Source organism: Dromiciops gliroides, chromosome 2, assembly GCF_019393635.1.
Source record: "Dromiciops gliroides isolate mDroGli1 chromosome 2, mDroGli1.pri, whole genome shotgun sequence".
Taxonomy (NCBI): Eukaryota; Metazoa; Chordata; class Mammalia; order Microbiotheria; family Microbiotheriidae; genus Dromiciops; species Dromiciops gliroides.
The window spans coordinates 238645271-238665435 of NC_057862.1; the positions used below are offsets into that span (position 1 = coordinate 238645271).

Below are 20165 nucleotides of genomic sequence, written 5' to 3' on the forward strand. Positions count from 1 at the left end.
TTTTGTCTTCTTGCTACCACATAGTTTATGTGCAAAAAACTGAGTAAAAAGGAAATTAGACTAAATATTCCTGAAAGGAAACATTCAGTTTTAATGATCTCCTTAGCACTCCTCCCGTTGTTATTATTCCAGATCTTCAGATTCCTCAGATGACCCTTGGGAAGGGAATGAGGGAAAGACTGAACTGAATTGTCTATACTGGAGGAAAAAAAAGTAATGCAGGGAAATGGTGAGGGGTTTCCATTGACTGATTCAGATTTATGGCCTTAAAGAAAAATCATTTTGTTCAGCCGACCAGCCCAAAGAAAATTACAGAATTTGAGAATTTGAAGGGACTTCAGTGGCTAGGTATTCCAACACACACAGAAGGAATTCCCAATAAGTAATCCCTTTTGCAGCACTATTCTAATGGGGGTAGATAATTTTTTCTCTGTAAAAGACACATGCAGTTGAATTGCAGTTCTAGTTACCTAATGGTTTACTTGAATGGCCGGTTGCCGATTTACTGGAAGAAGTTTGGTTGGAATATAAAATAACGAGTGAATGCTTGGAAAAGATGTCACTGGAGAATTTAACTTAACATGAATTGAAGATAGTACTCCTTCAGCCCCCAAGATGCCCGCTTGGTTTGGGTATGTTAAATAGGCCAAAGATTCAAAGGTGCTCCTATTTATGAAATAATCATTTCTCATTTCTTGTATCTAAAGGACTAAAATTAGAAAAGCTTCATATTTTTAAATAAACACTGTCAAGTAGGTGAATGAAAGGTAAAATGGTTAAATACTGAATAAGGAGTTGATAGTGATGAAGCCAGATAAGCCGCATGGTGAATAGTGCTTTAGGGTAGAGGCACTATTAATATGTGCTTGAATCATTTACTATTAGTCAATTTATGAATGAACCTATTCTAGGACCCCTAGGTAGCTAACTTGATTAGTCTTTCTCTGTTTTAATTATTATCTAATCTTGAAAGGATCATCATATGAAATTAGCAGTGAATTAGAATAGTTGTCACATAAGGAGAACATAGTATCTAAGTGCAGCTTTAGTATGTTTCAAACCAAAAGAACCTTAATGGAATCTATTGCTGATAAGTGGCTCAAGTCTACATGAAGGAGGACTGCTTTCTCTAAGGATTATTTAACATTGAAGAATGGATTCCCAAGGGAAGTTGTAGAGGTTTTTGAAAAATGGCCAATAATCATTTTTTTCTAGGATTATTTAAGTTTAAGGCAAGAATGAGGACCTCATGTCTTTTTTTTGTAGGTTCCTTTGTCAAGCCCCCATGATTCTTAGAGAAGTGGGACTTCTTTTTCCTGGTAAAACATATAGGAGTTCCCTTTTCTATAGGCAGTACTCCTAAACCTGACCATCTATCTAGTGAATGTGTGCAGTTGTTTACAAAGATGAATAGGGAGGATAACATATAGTACAGAAAATTCACTACAAAACACATTTCTATTATTAGTGGATTAGATGCATTTATCTTCACATAAAGACTAGATTGGCAGTTCCAGAGAATCAGGGACCCTTTATTATTTTTTTTTTTAACCCTTTGTACAAAGCAGGCATTCAGTAATATTTGTTGAATGAATGGGCAACATATTATATTCTAAGAGACAGTTGTAAACTAGTACAGGCACACTCCCGCACCTTTGTCCAGATAGATGCTTGCTTTCATGGAAAGGACCAGCAAAATGATTACTTGAGATGGTGGTGGTAAATTTACCCCAATTAGTATTTTACAGTGTTTATAGGTGGTTAGGATCATATATACTGCGCTGGAAGAGATTACAGTGCAACCCAGTCCAGCCTCCTCTTCATACAGATAAAGAATCTGAGGCTTAGGAATGCTAAGGTAACATGGGTTAAGTATCAAAAGGCAAGATCTGGACCCAGGTCCAGCAGACTTGTTGCTCTTTCTAGTGTCTGTCAGGCTGAACCAGTTTGCTCCCATCTTGCATCCAAGTGTCCTCTCTCCCAGTGCCATTTCTGCCCTCTCCCTTCCCCATTTTATTGATTGAAGGATGCTCTTATTAGTCAAATCTAGTTGTATCAGTACAAAGGCAGGACTAACTCCTTGAAGGTCAAGGAGGAGAATGCTAGGAGATTTCTGTCCTGAACAGCAGATGTTTATCTCTGAAATCCATATATTATTAGCAACCCTAAGGAGAATTATTCTTAAAATAATGAAATCTCCAATAGAAGGTTTGTGTAATGAGAAAAAACAGAAAATCCCAGGGATTTCTTCTTTTAGTTTTAATTTTTTTTTAAATTTTGTGGGGCAATGGGGGTTAAGTGACTTGCCCAAGGTCACACAGCTAGTAAGTGTCAAGTGTCTGAGGCTGGATTTGAACTCAGGTACTCCTGAATCCAGGGCCGGTGCTTTATCCACTGCGCCATCTAGCTGCCCCAGGGATTTCTTCTTAAAATGCTTAAAATTAGCTACCCAGCTAATTCTAGATATATACTGTCTTTCTGTGGCAAACTCTACAGACTGTGTCCTTTCAGTAGAGGAAAGAAGGGAGATATTCATTTATAAATTAACTTTATCAAACATTTGAGTTCTTGCTGTTAGCAAAATATGATAGCTTCTGCTCCTATTTTTTTTTTTTTAAAGAATTTTCATTGGGGCAGCTAGATGGCACAGTGGATAGAGTACCGGCCCTGGAGTCAGGAGTACCTGAGTTCAAATCCGGCCTCAGACACTTAACACTTACTAGCTGTGTGACCCTGGGCAAGTCACTTAACCCCAATTGCCTCACTTTAAAAAAAAAAAAAAGAATTTTCACAAACCTAGACAGGGGGAGGATTGGGCAATCCTTTTTCTATACTTAATGTGGGATGGAATTAGGGTCAAATTGATTGTGAGTCATCCCAAAAGAATTACAAGACTCAGTGACTCAATTTCCCAAGTTTTGTTGCAATACTATGGGTGACCACAGGGAGAGAACCGGAATAGTGGAAAGATATCTTTCAAATAAGTAAAGATAGAAAATTATATTTATAGTATGGATAAATTGATTATCAGTCTCATCATAATAATCTGTACCTTAGCGAGGTACAGGGGAGGTCCTATCTTTCTCATTAGAAGGGTCTATCCTAATTTGGAGTTCCTGGGGTCCTAAACCAACCCCCGAGGCAGGTACCTTTTTCTGTGGAGGTGTGTTTTGGGGGTTTACCTGTCATAAGGCGAATCTGGGAACAAATTTGGCCTTTTTTTGCCCATGTTTCTTTCTGATTCCCGTGGCTAGTTTCAAAATATCTTCATTTATCATTTATTTCTAGTTTGAATTTCTATAGCCTGTCATTTTATCATTGTTATTGTTACAGTCTTTTTGACCTAGCCCTTTATGTTCTTGTTATGATCTTGTTATGGGTACTGATTAATGTGGGTACATGAGAAGCTAGGCCCTGACTTACATTAATGAAGAAGTTATCCATTAACTGGGGTCTGAATCCCTTTTAGAGCTCATATCTGAATTTAGAGCTTGGGTCTTAGGTTTTTCTGTTAACCCCTTTTTGCCTCCTACATCATTCTGGGATCTCAGAAATTACTGTATCTCTCTGTTAATCATTCCCTCAGGCTCAGAGGACAGTAATGGTTCAAGGAGATAGAACAACAAGGCAAAATTCTTCTGGGCTGCAGATTTATTTGTATGCATGTCTTTTCCATGTATGAAATTAGAAATCCCTCAAGGGCAAGATACGACTTTTTCTTATTTTGAGCCTGTGCATAGCATAGTCACTCACTTACCTTCAGTTACTCAGTGGATCTGTGACCTCATCAAGTAGATCACAGGCATCAATCCCTGACATCCTTTCCAAATCATCCATGACCTCCCATATGTCTGCCATAGGGTATGCAAACAGCATGCCTTATTTTCTTTTGACATACCCAGGATACCTATGGAATACATGGTCTGTCCACATGCAGCAGTCATCTCTTACTTGGTCCCTGTGAGCAACCTATTTATTTTTTTGAACCCTACATTATTTTGATAACATTCTTTAAGTCCCTTGTAGTTCATTATGGGTTGTGTCCCGCTCTGTGACCACTCTGTTGCCTTTTGAGTATATTTTTAGTTCTTCAGAGACTAGTGTTCCATACCAGGACTTGTTGCAGATGGGCCAGAAGCTCCTTGAATGTAAGGACTGTTTCACTTTGCCATTTTATCCCCAGCACCTAACATAGTGTCTGGTACACAGCAGGCACTTAATAAATGTTGGCTGATTGATTTATATAGCAATACTTTCTACAAATATTGGTATGATTTATATGACCATACTACCTACAAATATTGGTATCAAAAAGCCTTGCTTATAATAGGCATGTAGTTAATATTTTTTAAATTGACTTGAATGAATGGGAATGGAAACGAAGGATTAGTGAAAGATATTTCAAAAGAATAGCCCAATAGCTAGAGTAAACAAAGTATAAGATGATTTAGCTTTTTAAATGAATATAAATCATAAGGAAGCAGATTTCAACTCACTGTTAAAGGTAGAATTTCCCAATAATTAGAGCTATCAAAAAAAGGAAAGGATTTCCTTATTTAGTAGTGAATTCCTTATCACAAACTGTATAAGCAAAAGCTTGGGTGAATATTTGTCAAGGATGCTGAATTTCCACATAACATTCATGTTGATATCTTCCGTTTCTTGCCACTAAGGTAGCAGTTGCTTCCAAGAGGAAGCCTCTTGCATCATAAAACTTACCATACTGTTTCTTCATTGGTTAAAATCCCTTGTTGGATTTAGGTGCTTGATAGTTCAAGGAGAGAACTTGCTGAACTTTAACAGAAAATTGTGTCACAGGACCCTAGCTTGTCAAATTTGTTGCCTTATTGTAGTTCTTAAATATTTGTTTATTTTACCATTCTGAACTTCCTTCCCTTTAGTTTGTGAATGTCAGCCAACACACCTTTAAAATAATAGGAAAGTGCCTTTCCCACTTGACATATTTAACTCTTAACCAAATAAAAAACTTAATTTAGCTTACTGTTTTTCATCTCTATTGAGTAAATGACCATATCTTTATCTTGGGAAACAGTTAGATTATGCTAGTGATTGCAAACCAGAAAATGTGTCAATAGTGACCTACTGCTATCATTAAAATAGTTGGGACAAGAAATATCTTGTCTTAGGTTCATTTCATCTTATAATAAGCTCTGTGGTACTGTGAGGACATTAGATAGAAAAGAACTATTATATTCTTCATATAAGCTTAATGTACCTTTATATTTAAAAAAAAACCACTTCAGTTCTTCCATTGTAGTAGGATCATTGGTTTCACTAAAAATATAAACAATTCTAAATTGCTTTTATATTCAGAGACTATTTTTCGTTTTTGTTTTTGTTTTTTGTGGGGCAATGAGGGTTAAGTGACTTGCCCAGGGTCACACAGCTAGTAAGTGTCAAGTGTCTGAGACTGGATTTGAACTCAGGTCCTCCTGAATCCAGGGCTGGTGCACCACCTAGCTGCCCCCTATTCAGAGACTATTAAAATGAGTTTTGTATTTTGTCCCATATCTATCAGCTTAAACACTTTTGGATATATAACAGTTGTCTGCCTTCCACCTTTTTGAGAGAACTTTTCAGTTATACTGCTGCTTTTGAGTTAGAAATCTTTAATAGAACTGAAATCCTTTTGAGTGACTCCCAGTCTTCTGTAATTCCCAAAGCAGCACTGGGGAGCCGATCAAGCCAAGATGTTAATCTTTTTTTTCCCCTCTCTTCCCCCCTCCCCTTTTCAAACACCAAAGAGTAAAGAATAAAAATAGATCTAGGCTTTGTATTTGTATATTACTTAGTGATACTTAAAGACAGTGAGATTCCAAAAGGAGTTTTTCTCTTCTCTCCTTATCATAGTATAAGCACTTCACCATCTTTTTTTTTAATTTATTTTTTTTATTTTTTAAGTGAGGCAATTGGAGTTAAGTGACTTGCCCAGGGTCACACAGCTAGTAAGTGTTAAGTGTCTGAGGCCGGATTTGAACTCAGGTACTCCTGACTCCAGGGCCGGTGCTCTATCCACTGCGCCATCTAGCTGCCCCCACTTCACCATCTTTTAATTCTTTACAATTCTTCAAATATATTTACCTTTCTGGGTTTCTCTTGTCGTCTGTGCTTTTCTTTTAGACTTTAATTTCAGCTTGAGTTTTTTCATCAAGAATGCTTGAAAATTCTCAATTCTATCAATAGTTCACTTTTCCTCTCACAGGATTATATTTAACCAAATTACACTTACAACCGTAAGCCTTTTCTTTTGCCTTTTGGAATATGGTATTACAAAATGTTTCCCCTAATATTTTGATTTTGTTCTAATATTTTTTATTGTTTTCCATAGTTATCTAGTTTGGATTGTTCTGTTTTTCAGGGAATCTATTACTTGGGTAAGGTTTTCTGCCCTTTTTGATCAGCTGTTTATTTTGTTTCCTGATTTTTTCTTATTTTCTTTTCAGTTTTTTTTTCTTCTAAGACTTCTTCAGGTTTAATTTTATTTTTTTCCTTTGTTTCATTTTTCTATATACCCTTAAAGCCCTTATAATTAAGCCATTTTTTTTTGTCTCAGAAATTCTGCTTTTGTTATCATCTTGTTTATTAGCCTTTTGATCATCTCTTAAACCATAATATTTCTTCATTGGGGTTACTTTTTTTCTTTTGTTTACTCATTTATTTAATAGCCTCAGTTCTTATATTGAAATTTTGTGCTGGGGCTTTGGTCCTGATCCCTCTGTATGGATGCCTCTGCTGTTCTGAATGTGGTAGCTATTATTAGACATTTTTCTTTGCCTTACTCCCTGACTTTTCCTTCAGTTTCTTTGTAGCCTAGTTCAAATGTTGGCCTCAGCCCAATTCTATTTCTTTCTTTTTTCAGAATTCCCAACTAAGAGTTGATTTCATTCCTTCCTGGACCTGAGTAGGGAGTTGGAGTATCATGCTGATCTCAGGCCTTCCGCAAGACCCCTTGGTGCAAATGCCAACACTCTGACTTGGCCTTATTGCTTGCCATGTGTCCCAGTTCTCTTGAGTAGGGTGCAGGCTGTCTCTGTCTTCTTGGAGTAACTATTGACTGTTCTCTGCTTCTGTTCTGACAAGCTAGAGCAGAGATCTTGCTTCAGGCCTGTTTACTAGAGCTCCCATTACCTCATTAGGTCCCCCTGACATATTCAGTCAGAAAATGTGGTCACCATAGTAGTCAATTTTAGAGAAAAATGACAGCAATTGGACTAAAATTAATTTGTTCTCACTATACCTTAGACACAGAATAATGGAAATTAAGCTCATTCAGTTTTTTTATTCATTAAGGATAATAGTCATGTTTATATAACACATTACAGTTTATAGATAACTTACAACAAATGTGAGGCAAATACTTTAATATTTCCTGCATTTTACAAGTGAAAAAAATAAGGCTTAGTGTGAGGTTGACTAACTTACCCACAAGTAGGCAACTAGGCAACTAAAAAGTATGAGCACGGATAAATGAGGCCAGGCCTTCTGATGCTGAGTCAATATTCTATCCACCTCATCGTATGTTTTATCTTTTGGTAGCATTCTGTTTTGGTGGGGTAGTATTGTCAAATCTAAATTTTTGAGAAAGATTTAACTTCTTAATAATTTTCATTATACTTTCTACTTTTTCAGGTTGTATAAGTTAAAATGAACAAATTACGGCAAAGCTTTAGGAGAAAGAAAGATGTCTATGTTCCTGAGGCCAGTCGCCCACATCAGTGGCAAACAGATGAAGAGGGTGTTCGTACTGGAAAATGTAGTTTTCCAGTTAAGGTAAGAACTGTGTTATCTGGGAGAGCCCATTTTGTTGTGAAAGCTATCTGGCAACTTGACTTTTATGTGAGAGGCAAATGAGATAAAAAATTGAGATAAAATCAGGTATTTATTTAATATAATAGCTGAGACGACAGTGAGATATTCAGGTTTTGTTTCTATCCTAAGTTCGATATTCATAGGTGAGCCCCAGGAGAGGAGTCTTCAGATTGCCTAAGGAGGGGCAAACTATGGAGAAGGTCAAACTCCTTTGCTAATTACTAATGGGATTAGGCCTTGTAAGAAACTCCTTGTTACTTCTAGCCTGGGTGAGATGGGGAGAAATCTGTCTTTTTCTTTTCTTTTCTTTCTCTTCTTTTCTTTTCTTTTCTTTTCTTTTCTTTTCTTTTCTTTTCTTTTCTTTTCTTTTCTTTTCTTTTCTTTTCTTTTCTTTTCTTTTCTTTTCTTTTCTTTTCTTTTCTTTTCTTTTCTTTTCTTTTCTTTTCTTTTCTTTTTCTTTTCTTTTCTTTCATGGGGCAGTGGGGGTTAAGTGACTTGCCCAGGGTCACACAGCTAGTAAGTGTCAAGTGCCCAAGGCCGGATTTGAACTCAGGTTCTCCTGAATCCAGGGCTGGTGCTTTATCTACTGCGCCACCTAGCTGCCCCCTAACTGTATATTTTTAAAACTTTTAAACATTCTACTTTTTAAATCAAAAGACCATTTTTTTTTTTAATCGGACCAGTATCACGGTAGGTGATTAGTTCTCAGAAAAAAAGGCTATGGCTTCCTTATTCCCAACTACTGCTCTGGACTTCAATTGGAATCCAGAAGAAACTTTCTACTAAAAAAATTCTTCACAAATTAAATTTAGGTCAACTAGATCGATGACAAATCCTCATTGCCCCGTTTAAAAATGTATATGTATACACACACACAGAGTTAGAATTCAGGTATTTACAGATAGAGAATAGCATTGTGAAGTCAAGTGGCTCCAAGGATCTGTTTAGAAATATATGACTCTTAGTTGTTTTATGTGAGGCAGAATATAATGCACTCTTTTCTCTCTAATTCTCACATGCACAGAAAACTGAACCAGAGGAGCTGGGCTTCACAAAGAGGAAATGAACATTATCAAGTGGAAATACCTTACTTGTCTAGAATGAGTTAGAAGCAGTCTTAGTTAATTGTCTTCTTGAATCCCTTACGTGTTGCTTTTATCAAAAACAATTCTGAACCTGAAATAATACTTTTTCATAGCTGTGAAATAAATTTATGCTGAATATACCTGGGTCAATGGTAGCTTGCTTTTTATCACTCCTAGATCATTCCAGTTTCTGTCTAGGCTTTACTGAAAGTATGCTTAGTGAGTGAAGTAGTTATTATAAATTAGAATTAGTTTGCTTGGGTAGCAGATCTGACTTAGAGTGTTAGGAGGATTGATCTGCAATTGTCCTTGGAAATTCAACTCAGCCTTCATTGAAGTCAAGGTCAAAGTGTAGCTTCATCAGGCAGAGGGTGTGGTGAGTCCTGAAGGTTTATGAAATAGGTGGCCATTTCAGGTTTAACATTTGAGTGGGTTTGAACCTTTAAAAACTTCCACTGTCCAGACCATTACCTTTTGTCCCTAAAGTTTCAGGACTAAGCTCTCTCTGTATAAGCATTTTCCTGGGTATATTTGTTCTGTATATAAACTGGTTTTAATTTTTGTTTTTAGGAGATTTAGAAAGTGCATAATAAAATTGTCAGCACCAAAAAATATCTGGCAGTTTTATTTTTTGTTACAATCTGAAACATTGTGGGTTAGTAATTATATATACCAACCAAATCACTGGGTAAATCACTTTTGGGCTACAGAAATATCCCTTCTGGTATTTGGCATAGATTACAAGAGGACTTGAAAACTAATTTAATTTCTGTTCTGCTTGTTGACATTCTAGTGATTAGGTGTGGAAAAGACAGTATAGAATAATATAGTAAATAGTTAAACAGGTCAAGATTATCAGGCATCTTTTCTTTTCTTTTTTCTTTCTTTTTTTTTGGGGGGGTGAGGCAATTGGGGTTAAGTGTCTGAGGCCAGATTTGAACTCAGGTGCTCCAGACTCCAGGGGCCAGTGCTCTATCCACTGCGCCAACTAGCTGCCCCTATCGGGCAATATTTTCATAGAGCTGTAACTTATATCTGCTTTCTATTCTACAGGTTAGCATTTATAGTGGCAACTTTTGTTTCCAAAGATAAAATAATTGTTATAATTGAAATAATATCTGCCCTTGGACTTATGTTGAATTATTATCAATTCAGTTATACTAAGATTCTCCCTGTATTTGGCTACTCATGTTAATTTGTTTTTTGGTTTTTTTGTTTTTGTTTTTTGTTTTTGTGGGGCAATGGGGGTTAAGTGACTTGCCCAGGGTCACACAGCTAGTAGTGTCTGAGGCTGGATTTTGAACTCAGGTACTCCTGAATCCAGGGCCAGTGCTTTAACCACTGCGCATTTAGCTGCCCCCCTACTCGTGTTAATTTGAAACTAACTTTTATTGCCTATTAAGATACTAGGAACATGCAAGGCCATTGAATTGTGATCAAGTAAAGGTGTTTAGGCATCGATTGTATGTAATGAAATAGGTTAAAATTAATACTATCGAATAGCATTGGGAGGGTCAGATTTATCTTCGGGTTTTTGTGAAAATTGGGCTAAGGGCTATGTAAAATATAGTCCAACATAAGTATTAGGTTATATTTACAAATTGGTCCAATTAATTTAATACAGTATTAAATGAAGTGGTAATTATTTTGCTTCTTTGGTACAGAACAACACAAAACATGCTACCTAATGTTTATAGTTGCCAGGAAGCATTCCAGTGCAATCAAATAGGGTTAAACCAGATGAAAAGTTGAAGATATAAGCAGCAAAAAGTACATCTTGTTCTGTCTTTTAGAACAAATCTTTCCCCTTTTGAGTGACCTGCCAGGTGGCATTTGGGGACCAGACCTTTCAAGGATTAAGGATGCTAGTGTGTGTGTGTGTGTGTGTGTGTGTGTGTGTGTGTGTGTGTGTGTGTGTGTGTGTGTGACAAAAACATCTCGTATGTAATAGATAACTGATAACCATATAGCCAAAACCATTCAAAACAGCTCAAAACTAGTTTCACCATTAAGCTAACCCACACTATTAACGATTTATTCAGTGGTCTAACATATGTGCTCAACAGATAGCAGTGGTCTATACATGCCTTGAGTGCATACTTAACGAAAACATGAGAAATGGAAACAGACATGATTTCGCAGGCTCTCTCATCCCTGTTGTTTTTATTGGTACCTTTGAAGTACTGTGGGAGGGGTTTGCGGGATGAACTTGCAGTCAGGAAACATGGGTTTGAATCCCCCCCTCATACATGTACTAGTGGTGACTATGGAGAAATCACTTAGCTTCTCACAGGCTGTTGGGAAAAAAAGTGCTATGCAAACCTTAAGATATTATATAAATGGGTTATTATTATTAGTCAAACAGCTAAGGGATACAGAATAGAAATTCTGCTTTGCTTGCTGTTTGGGAGAGCGTTTTGACTAGGAGAACAACTAAAGCCTGAAGTCACTATTGTCTGAAGACAAGGCCTTTTATATACACACTATACATATACACACATGTATATGTGATGTATATAAAGCGTACCATATATTATTTACATATTATATAAGACTATGACAGTGTGACTGTTAAAGTAACTTTTAGTAGTCTACAAACTTAAGCTGTTGAATATGGAACATTAAGCATATTAACATTGAAGAATATATTTGCCCAAAGTGTCTAGCAGCTCCATGAAAAAGTCCTATGTTTAAAGTCCAAAGAAAAGAAATATTTTCTATCTATGGCAAAGTTCTAAAATTTCTATTAATAGACAATATGCCACAACAAGCTTATTTTATCAGTAAGACTTCTGAGAGACTGCTCAGTGAAATCCTGAGTTATATATGAGATTAATACATTTTATCCAGATTATTCAGCCTGATCTGGTTGAACTCATCTTAAATGGACTATACAGTGCAGTATCTTGTACAATGCAATAATAGTGTATTTTAACTGTGTATGTTGCAAGTTGCAAACTAGTCCTTAGTTCTATCAACTCAAAAGGTAATATTTTCATCTATAATACAAAAGAAAATTGTATAATAACCATATAACATCTGTATTCATGGAATTATGTTAAGAGGACTCTTAATGATCATTGAATTGAAATTCATTCGGATGAAGAAACAGCTGGTGAAGTAATTTTCCCAAAGTGACATAGTAATTAGTAGCAGAACTGATGCTAGAAGTCAGGTTTTTTAAATTCTTGTTTCAGTGCTTTTTCTTTTGTACCTTATTGTCTCATCTTCTTCCCTTCAAACTAGTGTGTGGAGGTGGTAGTGTGCTTGGGGTCAGGGGCAGAAATTTCTGTATCTCCAGGGAACGACAAACTTTGCATTTTGTTAACTAGGGAGTATGAGAGTATGAATCTAAAGGTACAGGGAATACCTTTTTTTTCTCTTCGATCTGCCAGGTCCTTGAGGCATGAGCTGGGTGTATGTAAAGTGTATCAACAACTAGGTCGTAGTACATTAGTGCAAAGTACTTTGTATTTCTGTATTGTATATTGTAGATACTGAGATGTAGTACTGAGATGTAGATCTCAGTATTGTATACTGAGATCTACATCTCAGTAAATATGAGCTACCTTATACCTAGGAAAATGTTTCTACAGTCCAAAAGTTTTAAACCTAGCCACTGTTTTCTCAGGTGGTCTAATTTTTGTATTGGTAGATAGAGTATGATCTTGTTCTAATGCAAAGTTGGAAGCCTTAGTTGAGAATTTCAACTATGACATAAATACAGCATATTTTCTCTTTTTATTGTAGTAGGATACTCTTATAATTTTCTACTGAGCAGAATTTGGCCATGTCTCATATTTGTGTTATATGTAAATCAGTTATAAATGTTTAGAGCTAGAAAAAGGACTTTAGAGATCATCTAAGCCAACCCCCTCCTTTTGGAGATGCCCAAGGTTCCACAGTAGTGGGAGACCTGTTTGACTAGAACCCAGGCCTTCTGATTCCCAGTCCAGTGCATTGTCTGTTCTTTTGGTGTATCAGTGACTTGAACAGTGAGGGCACTTGTTCCACCGATGTAGATAGGAACCCCTTTAAACCTTCTTACTCTGTGCTTCATCTGTGAGGATAATTGCTGCTTATGTGCCAACATCTCTTTTTCTTGGGGGGGGGGCAGGGCAATGAGGGTTAAGTGACTTGCCCAGGGTCACACAGCTAGTAAATGTTAAGTGTCTAAGGCCAGATTTGAACTCAGGTCCTCCCGAATGCAGGGCCGATGCTTTATCCACTGCAGCACCATCTAGCTGCCCTGTGCCAACATCTCTTGCAGAGGATGAAGAGATAGATTCTGTGAAGAACTTGTTAAGGTCTAATAAATCACCCAGTGACTTTGTTGTGAAGGTGTATGTGCAGGGGTAGGCAGCAAAAGATAGGTTGGAAAATATGGTTTGGAATTAGGAAAGAGGATAGTGAAGTGAAAGGATTGTACAATTCTCAGAAACCTCATGCCTGCATATAGCATAGATGTTTTCTTCAAGAAAAGTCAGAAAACATTGGACATGGTAGATACCAAACAGTGTCACAAAAAATGAATTGGACAGTACCTTAACAGACAGGAACTGACTTACTTATTACTTACTGACTCATTAAGGAATCAGCTCTGTGTGTGTGCAGACCAAAGGTCAAATTCAACATCAGATTAGAAGACAGGACAGTAATGACAATTAGGCATTTAATGTACTCACAGTTGCACCAACTCAATTTATTCAAAAGTACTATTGATGCTGAAAAATGAGAAATGAAGAAAGGAAAATATGTTGATTCTACTTATCATAATTTGTCCAATTTATGCAGTTTAAAGAAGTTTATCCAATGTAAATCAATCATCATAACAAGGAAACCAAAGAGACTAAAAATGACTACCTTAGCCAGAAAATAATGCTTTCCAAGCTGAGAGATGTGGCACCCCAGGACAATTTAAAACAAACTTATTTGCAGAACATTTCCAAGAAAGACAATGGAAGTGTTATTACCTTAAAAGCGATGAATGGTGATAGGGAAAATAAATCTGCAAAAGAGCTTGACATGAGATCCAACTACATCAATCTCCTTTGCTAGAACATAATTCTTCCCTCTGCTAAATTTGGGTATCTACCAAGAATCAGTGGCAGTGAAGAGCTGTACAGTCTCTCAGGATACCAAGCTCCATCTTCAAAACTCAAGTCTTGCCCACCGTATCACTTCATTGCTCAAATCTTACCTCATGATATCATTGGCTCTTCCCCAAAGAACCCTCCCTATCATGCACTTACTCTCCAGTTAGTCCCTCCTAACGGTGACATCCTCACTTATCCTGACCCCATGATCTGTTCCCTCCACACTTTGGAACTGGGATTCTACCTGGCTTTTCCCTTCTACCTTACAGCAAGAAGGGATGTTTGAGTGGCCACCTTAGCCAGATTTCTGGCTTTCTACCCTTTCATTAGGGGCCTATAAGAAAGAAATTTTTTACTCTCTGGCCAGTTTTTAACCTACTCCACCCAAATTATTTTAGCAGTGTGAGCATGAGTCAAATTTCTCCTCTTTCCCAACACTAATCAGAAGAAATGTTGGGAGCTAAATAAAGAGAAGATTCAGAGCCCATCATACCCGTTGTTACCCCTCAAACAAATCCTGGCCTTTTTCTGGTTGGTTAGCTTTCAATCTGTATATTCCTACCCATTCTTTTTATTCATTCATTCATTCATTTATTTATTTTTAGTGAGGCAATTGGGGTTAAGTGACTTGCCCAGGGTCACACAGCTAGTAAGTGTTAAGTGTCTGAGGCCAAAGTTGAACTCAGGTACTCCTGACTCCAGGACCAGTGCTCTATCCACTGCGCCACTAGCTGCCCCATTCCTACCCATTCTTGTCACCTCTCTGGACACCTGCTTTTAAACCATCTTTGCAAAGACAACATTACCCTGACCCTTCCATCAAATTTTCCAACATCAGGCATTTCTTCCTTTCCTCCTGGTTTCTCTTACACATCCTCCACTTTCAGCTCAGAGTACAGAGTTCAAGCCAGTGCAAGTGGAAGCAGCAAACACAAGAGAGGGAGTTTGAGGGGTTCTCCCCCCACATCCCTTTGTATGGACTTGAATGTATCAGAAGCATCATCAAAACTATATTCAGTGCAGGTAAGCTACAGAGAAGTCAGGCCTTTTCTTTTTTACCTTTTTTTAATGGCAATGAAGTCACTTTAGAATGAGTTTAAATAATTTGACTCTTGATGCTAACCTGACAACAGGACACCTAATTCAAATAAGCTATAATGAGATTCTCATCTTTTCTTCTCTTTCAGTAAAAGATTTTTAGACACAAAACAATTTCATCTTACAATTTAGAGCTGAAAGGAACGTCAGAAGTCTTCTAGTCTAGTCCCCTCATTTTACACATGAGGAAACAGAGGCTCAGGGAGTTATGACTTGTCCAAGATCATATGGGTGTGTCAGAGCAAGGATTTAAACCAGGTCTTATGATACTCTTTTCATTGTACCATGCTGGCTGGGAGGAGCCTGTGTCCAGTGGACTCAAGGATTAAGACTTTGATTTGGGTACAAATGATGACTTAGGTGTGGCTGATGTGTGAACTTTCAACTAGGGGCCAGAGAAAGGTTCCTAATAATATTCAGCTTAAAAAATATGATATGGGGACAGCTAGGTGGCACAGTGGATAGAGCACCGGCCCTTGGGCCAGAAGTACCTGAGTTCAAATCCGGCCTCAGACACTTAACACTTACTAGCTGTGTGACCCTGGGCAAGTCACTTAACCCCAATTGCCTCACCAAAAAAAAAATTATATATATATATATATGGATGTAGAAGTGGTATTTATTTATTTAAGTAATGACCATAGTCTTTGTCTGGACAGCAGGGAAGATTTTTTGTTGTTGTTGTTGGGTGGGAATAGGGACTGGACCCCAGTGATAAGGAAGTTCCAGATGAAGAAACCCCTACCAATACAGGCTTAATGATCCCTGGAGACATACTATCACCATCTGCCCTGGAACCAGGAACTCTAAGCAGTCCACCTGAGAAACTTTATGCCCTTGCCACTCCACTGTGGTGATACAGCTGACATCCTGGAGGGAAAATTATCAGGATGGATTACCTCACCATTGTCCACAGCCACTGAATTCCAGAAACCTTAAAAGCAATCAAATAATTCATCCCAACCCTCTGATTGTGAGATACAGGAATAGGACTTAGGCTTCATTAGGCCCCCAGTTTTTCACCTCAGAAGATCCAGTTCAACAATATTGTGCTTTTTGAAGAACATTTGGGATCAGAGTTCTGTATCACATTGTGGATACGTGGCCTGTTGATCAGCACCAGTCCAAATCGTTTTATTTTGGGCACAATGACCATTTGTTTTCAGTACTAGATAAAAATGTATTTATTGGTGCAGATTTGCACCAGTGTCACATTGCATATGGAGAGAGAGGCACAGCTACCCATATTTTTTACAGTTGTCAGTCACTAATGTGCTTAAAGGGTCTTATCTCCACTGCAGAAGTTTCTGTTGTATAGATATATGTCTGGTATGGTGTGATGTTCTTGGTGACAGTTGTTACAAATATTTGTCTCCTGAAGAAACACCACCAGTATAAAGGTGTTTGGTGTGAAGGTGGATATTGAAAAAGATGGCATACAATTACTAATTTGGAAACCATTTAAAGAATATGACACTCCTGGAAATGAGGTTGTAGTTAACTGTGAAAGCATGCAAGAGACAGGTGTGCATCTCCCAAATTAAATTATGTCATACATAAGTGTGAGTCCCAGCAGGAAGGGACTATGCGGAACATATGTGGAACAGCTTGTAAAGATAGTTAAAACTGTCACATTTTTAAAGTACATATTTATTGCATGCACTTCAAAATCTTAGAGAGGACCCCTTTATGCTTTAGCACCTATTCCCTGAGAAAATGGAATTTGAGATAATTTCCCAGGTAGGGAAACAAACTGCTGATGTATGTAGAAACCAAAGCCTCAAACATCTGCTTCTTTGAGTCTCCAATATTTTTATTTTTATTTTTTTTGCAGGTGAATCAGAGTAACCTACTCTGGATGGCATAATTTTCAGGGAGAAAGGTTATTTTCCACATTTTCTTGAATATGGTCCCAGGTTCAGGATTACAGTGGGATTTAAAGTGCAGAAATTTAAAATATTAGGGACCTGATCAGATGGTGCCCAGTGAATGGGCTGGGCTGATGGACTAGTATGAGATAAACAAGTAATGTGTTAAACCTAGAGCACTGGGCCTGACTTCAGGAAGTCAGAAAGATCTGAGTTCATATCTGATCTCAGACCTGGGCAAGTCACTTCATGTCAGTTTGCCTCAGTTTCCTCAACTGCAAAATGCTGATAATTATAGCACCTACCTCCTAGTGTTACCATTTTTTAACATTCATTTGAAAAATGTTCTGTTCTAAATTCTCTCTCTCTCCCTCTAGCTTTCCCCTCATGCATTGAGAAGGCAAGCAATATGATATCCATTATACATGTGAGTTCATGCAAAACATTTTCATGTTAGCTGTGTTCTCCCCCCCCATGCCACCCCCTACCCAAAAAATAGGAAAAATAAAGTTTAGATGCCACAGAGTAGGTGGCAATGCCTTAACTGTATATGTGTTGTAAAGGCCACTAGGACCTCTTCCATCCTTATCAAGGGGAGTGCTAACCTTCTCTCCTTTCATACAACATGAAAAATAAAGTAAAAAAAAAAACCCCAAACTATCCCCATCTCTACTCACTTACCTCTCTGGAGGTAGATAGCATTTTTCATCTTGAGTCCTTTGGAATTGTCTTGAATCATTATATTGATCAATATGCTTTACAACCTTAAAGCACTATATAAATGCTAGCTGTAATTACAAATGTAATAGTTAAAACTGCCACATTTTAAAAGTTCGTATTTATTGCATGCACTTCAAAATCTTAGAGAGGACCCCTTTATGCTTTAGCACCTATATCTTGGAGAACAGTCTTGTACTCTGTAGTTCTCTGAAATCATAGTCATGGCCTAGGAGGATGGTCTAAGAGACTCAGAGGGTGGTATGGATCAGATAGCCATAACCCAGAATTATTTTAACATAGATCCAGGGGGTGGCTATGTCACCATGTTTCAGCCATATATCCACTCCTTCCAATAGCATTTATTTATTTATTTGTCTATTTACTTACCTATCTATTTATTTATCTATCTATTTATGCATATATGTCTGCTTGGCCAAGTAAATGTTCAGATTTTTTTTTTTTAACTATAGGGTTAAGTAGTGCTACTATTATTTCAATGGCGCAGCAGAAGTAGAGGATGGCATATCTCTTATAGACAACTTTGAGGTCTCTCCACTCCAGGAAGCTGCACATCTTGGGCTTTCTGGCCAGGACAACCTGCATAAGCTCTTCAAACCATCTTTTTCACTCTTCTTGTCTGACATAGCCAGGTACCATTTCTGCAGCCTCAGCTTCCCCTACCAACTGAACAGCAGCATGGACCACATCATCTTGCAGCCTCTGGCACAGTGTGTCCCTCTTTGGCCACTGTCCGGCCAGCTCTGCTTCCTCAGTGCTACTATTACTTGATGATTATTTACAAGCATGAGAAATTATTTGCCATAGCTCCTGTTCAGTGGTTGATGTTTACTTTTTACTGTGAAGAGATTTCTATATGGCATTCCTGCCAAGATATAGAATTAGATACAGGGCCTTAATTTGTGGATTCCCTAGCCATGGTTGATAGTTGAGCTATCAGCCCTTTGAGTTTCATGGTTGTCTTTTCCATGGTTGCCCCATCTGTTATTGAAAAAAGGAAAAGATCCATCTTTCTGACCAGTTACTTTTAGAAGTCTTTGTCATAATGCTGGAGAGGATGTGGAAAAATTAGGAAACTAATGCATTGTTGGAATTGTGAACTAGTCCAGCCATTCTGGAGAGTAATTTGGAACTATGCACAATGAATGGACTATAAAACCAGTTGACCCAACAATACCACTATTAGGTCTGTATCCCAAAGAGATCAAAGAAAAGGGAAAAGGACCTATTTACAAAAATATTTCTAGCAGCTCTTTTTGTGGTAGTAAAGAACTGGAAACAAAGGAGATGCCCGTCAGTTGGGGAATGGCTGAACCAGTTGTGGTATATGATTGTGATGGAATACTCATGTGCTATAAGAAATGATGAGGGAGTTGGTTTCAGAAAAACCTGGGAAGACTTATGAACTTAATCAAAGTGAAGTGAACAGAACCAGGAAAACATGTGCACATTAACAATAATATTATAAGGATGATCAACTGTGAAAGATTTAGCTATTCTGATTAAGACATTGATCAAAGACAATTCCAAAGGACCCATGATGAAAAAATGCTGTCCATCTCCAGAGAGAGAACTGATGAACTTTGAATACAGATTGAAGCATACTTTTAAAACTCTCTTTATTGGGGGGCAGCTAGGTGGTGCAGTGGATAAAGCACTGGCCCTGGATTCAGGAGGACCTGAGTTTAAATCTGGCCTCAGACACTTGACACTTACTAGCTGTGTGACCCTGGACAAGTCACTTAAGCCTCATTGCCCTGAAAAAAAAAAACTTCCTTTATTTTTCTTGTTTTTATTCTTGTCTGCTTTCTTTTGCAACATGGCTAATAGGAAAATCTGTTTTATATGACTTCACATGTATAATCCATATAAATTGCTTGCTTTCTCATGGAGAGGAGAGAGGCAAGAGGCAGGAAGATAATTTGGAACTCAGAATTGTAAAAGAGAAAAAAAATTTTACATGTAATTTAGAAGTATTTTGTTTTAACAAAATAAGAGAATATTTAACAAAAGAAATAAAAATATATTGGGGGAGGGGAAGAAGCCTTTATCCTGAGACTATTCAAATTACACTCTCTTAAGAGCCAGAGTTTTAAAGTTGAGGATTATTTGGGAACACAAATGGCAAAAAGAGGTGCCAAGAGGTCTGTTGCCTCAGGCTTTCTATGGAGGTGACCCACCAGGGATCCTCCAGCCTTGGAATGTTCTTTTGGAGTAGATGATAGAATGGGGTCTCACAAATGTCACACATCAGTATGGACTGTATTCCACCAGAGGGACATAGCATCATCAGGATTCACAAATCTGGGATACTCTAGATCATCACTGCTAGCATTTATTTAGTGCTTTACGGTTTGCAAAGTACTTTACAAATATCATTTAATTTGATCTTTAAAACAACCTGGGAGGTAAGGGCTTTTATTATCCTTATTTTATAAATGAGAAAATGG

The 20165-nt window shown here is 37.5% G+C and overlaps 1 protein-coding gene and 1 non-coding gene across 3 annotated transcripts in view; one reads left to right on the plus strand and one right to left on the minus strand.

Moving 5' to 3' along the window:
- The window catches only part of NUMB (NUMB endocytic adaptor protein), a 179518-nt gene that overhangs the window by 79863 nt on the left and 79490 nt on the right, over window positions 1–20165 (plus strand). For both annotated transcript variants that reach the window (XM_043982760.1, XM_043982761.1), the window contains exon 3: window positions 7651–7791. In XM_043982760.1, coding sequence (XP_043838695.1) covers window positions 7666–7791 — 126 coding nt within the window. In that variant the 5' untranslated portion in view covers window positions 7651–7665. The remainder of the gene's footprint in view (window positions 1–7650; window positions 7792–20165) is intronic.
- Window positions 17476–17604, minus strand: LOC122745126. The gene has a single exon (XR_006355413.1). It is a non-coding gene; the product is annotated as a U6atac minor spliceosomal RNA (small nuclear RNA).